Genomic DNA, 2,504 nt, shown 5'->3' on the forward strand with positions numbered 1-2,504 from the left:
TATATATATATATACATACATATATATATATATATGTCAAAAGTTAATTTTTTTTGGATTCAATAAAAAAATGTTTAACAGTTGTCCACAGAATATAGCGTAATTGTTTCAGATATATTTGCTCCTTGTCATGGTTCAGTTCATGCGTTAATTCTCCACGGTGGCAAATAGCGGAAGCTGTATTGTACAGTATACTTGTGTGCAACTTGACACACCTGCACATCCAAGCACACTTAATCACACATACACGCACACATGCGCACGCACACATACAAAAACGCACACAAAAGGTCAACTGGTATTTCAATAGTGTTGCCACAGTCCTTGTCTCCCCCTTAACCACATAGAGCGTCCAGCGGGGGTTACTTAGGTTTGACCGGCCATTTTGAAACCACAAATCTCCCAAAAAATGTGTAAAAAAGCCACAAAAAAGGTGTGTGGACAAAGAAAAATAATACACAGTTGATGAGCCGGTGATCCAAAGCTGTGGAGCTATCCTGAGTCACTTCAGGTCAGGGTGAAGATGTCATCTGGTAACATATTGAGGATTCAGCAGCCAAAACAAGCGGCTGCCTTACTTTGACCTTTCTGAACTCTGTCATCCTCCTGACCTTTGACCCCTGCCCATCATATATCCTCTTCCACCACCTCACCCTTCTCCAGCAAGTGCCCTTTTAGATAACACACCTTCAATATGAAGATGGAGAACGACGCACGTGCACAGTAAAACAACTTCTATCAGGGAAAGAATAGTCCTCCATCTCCTGTGGGCTCCGAAACACCTCTGTTTTTTTGTGTAGTTTTATGTTTTGTTCACTTATGTCTACCAGGGTGTTCATTCTTTACTATATATTAGGTCCATCAAAGCTGGGTTGAGAGGTCACAGGGAGGGGCTCTTGCGTGAGGATCAGAGTTTGACATTTCAGGTACAGGGCTGAGGCCAACCTCACTAAAACACACATGCATGCAAACGTCAACCCACACCAGAACTGGTGAGGCACGCATGGGATATAAGGGGGTTAACTCTTCTTCCTCTCGAATACACACACATTTTGATTGGATGGAAAAAGAAACTATGACGAATAACAAAAAAGCAGGAACAGGTAATGGAAGTGGTAGTGTTATAAAGAAAAAAAATAGTCAGAGGCACTGCAAGCCAGTTTCATTAAGTCTAGTTGGCAGAGATGGGTCAGGCAGCAAGGGTTTCCAATGGCTCTTTCTGGCACAGTTCCTCCCCCTTTTCCTGTCTGGCTGTCCTTCGACTACATCTGTCGGTGTGCCCTGTCGCTCACACCTGGACAGGAAGTGTTTGGTTCATCTGTAGTCTCATGTCCTGAATGCTACCGAGAATCTTCTTCTGATGGCCGGCCAACGTTACCCCTATCCGCAGCAAGTCCCTGTGGAGTGACAAGAAAGGAGAAGAAAAATGAGAACAGGTGGCTCGTAAAAAAATAAATAAAAGTAGACAAACATCACTTCTGAAGCTGAAGTGAAACTTTCGCTTTTCAACCACAACTAAATACACACTGTACCAGGTGGGAAAAGGGAAAGCACTTTGGCAATCCCCCATAAAATGACCTCCAGAGGGTGTGTCAACAAAATGGGAAAACTCATCCAGCTATAGTTAATGTTGATCTTAATGCAACACACTTCTGTTGCCTGGCAGGTGGGCAAGAGGAGCGTAGTCAAGGGGCCATAATGTGATGTGTGTTAATGATTAAAGAGCAAACTAAGCTACTGTTCGACAGCTGGCAGACTTCACAGAGCACACACCAGCCTGCCACTTAGCTACAGAAACAGGGAAGTAGAAAAACCTCTTTTTTGTATGATACATGACAGGTTACTCAGTAAGGAGCCTGTCATTCACACTTCTGTGTCAGTATATCAGCTTTAATGTGGCCACTGTTACACAACATTCCTCAGTGCTTAAAAATATCCAAGCACATAAGACCAAAAAATATAAATGAGTCTTTTAGTCAAGATGCTTACAGCAGCTACAGTGTGATCTTTATAGTAAGTAAAGGACCTTAACCCCAGGTTGAGGGTGCGTGTGGGAAAATATGAAAACTGTTGACATACAGTGGACATTACTACACCCTTAAAAAGGCCTGGGAGAGTGCACCTGCTCAGGCCGTCATTAGTCAGACGGCACAATCTAATCATCATGGCCATGTTGGTTTAACGCTGTACAATTATATCACAAGAACCTCTCTTTTCCGCTTGCTTGTTTGTTTTCCCAAGTCGATAGCTGAGGAGAAAGCGGACGGCGTCTGGAGAAGCGATTAGCTGACTGTTGGGGCTCTGCCACAGTCTGCGTCCTCTCCGTTCAGTCATACACCCGGACACACACAAATACTGGATAATCTAATATTACATGCAGGCACCATACACTGTGCTTGTCGCAATGACTTTGTGGCTCCATCCATTTTAGTACAATTAACTCACACATGAGCAAACGCACAGATCCATATAGTAGCGCGCGCGCACACACACACACACACACA

General features: G+C 43.7%; 1 protein-coding gene across 9 annotated transcripts in view; it reads right to left on the minus strand.

Annotated features, from left to right (window-relative positions):
• Nucleotides 1-2,504, minus strand: part of ephb3b (eph receptor B3b) — a 61,368-nt gene that overhangs the window by 2,825 nt on the left and 56,039 nt on the right. For all 9 annotated transcript variants that reach the window (XM_032525519.1, XM_032525513.1, XM_032525510.1 and 6 more), the window contains one exon: nucleotides 1-1,397. This exon is cut by the window's left edge and continues 2,825 nt beyond it. In XM_032525519.1, the coding sequence (XP_032381410.1) occupies nucleotides 1,289-1,397 (109 nt within the window). In that variant the 3' untranslated portion in view covers nucleotides 1-1,288. The remainder of the gene's footprint in view (nucleotides 1,398-2,504) is intronic.

The sequence above is a fragment of the Etheostoma spectabile genome, chromosome 9 (genome assembly GCF_008692095.1).
Source record: "Etheostoma spectabile isolate EspeVRDwgs_2016 chromosome 9, UIUC_Espe_1.0, whole genome shotgun sequence".
NCBI lineage: Eukaryota > Metazoa > Chordata > Actinopteri > Perciformes > Percidae > Etheostoma > Etheostoma spectabile.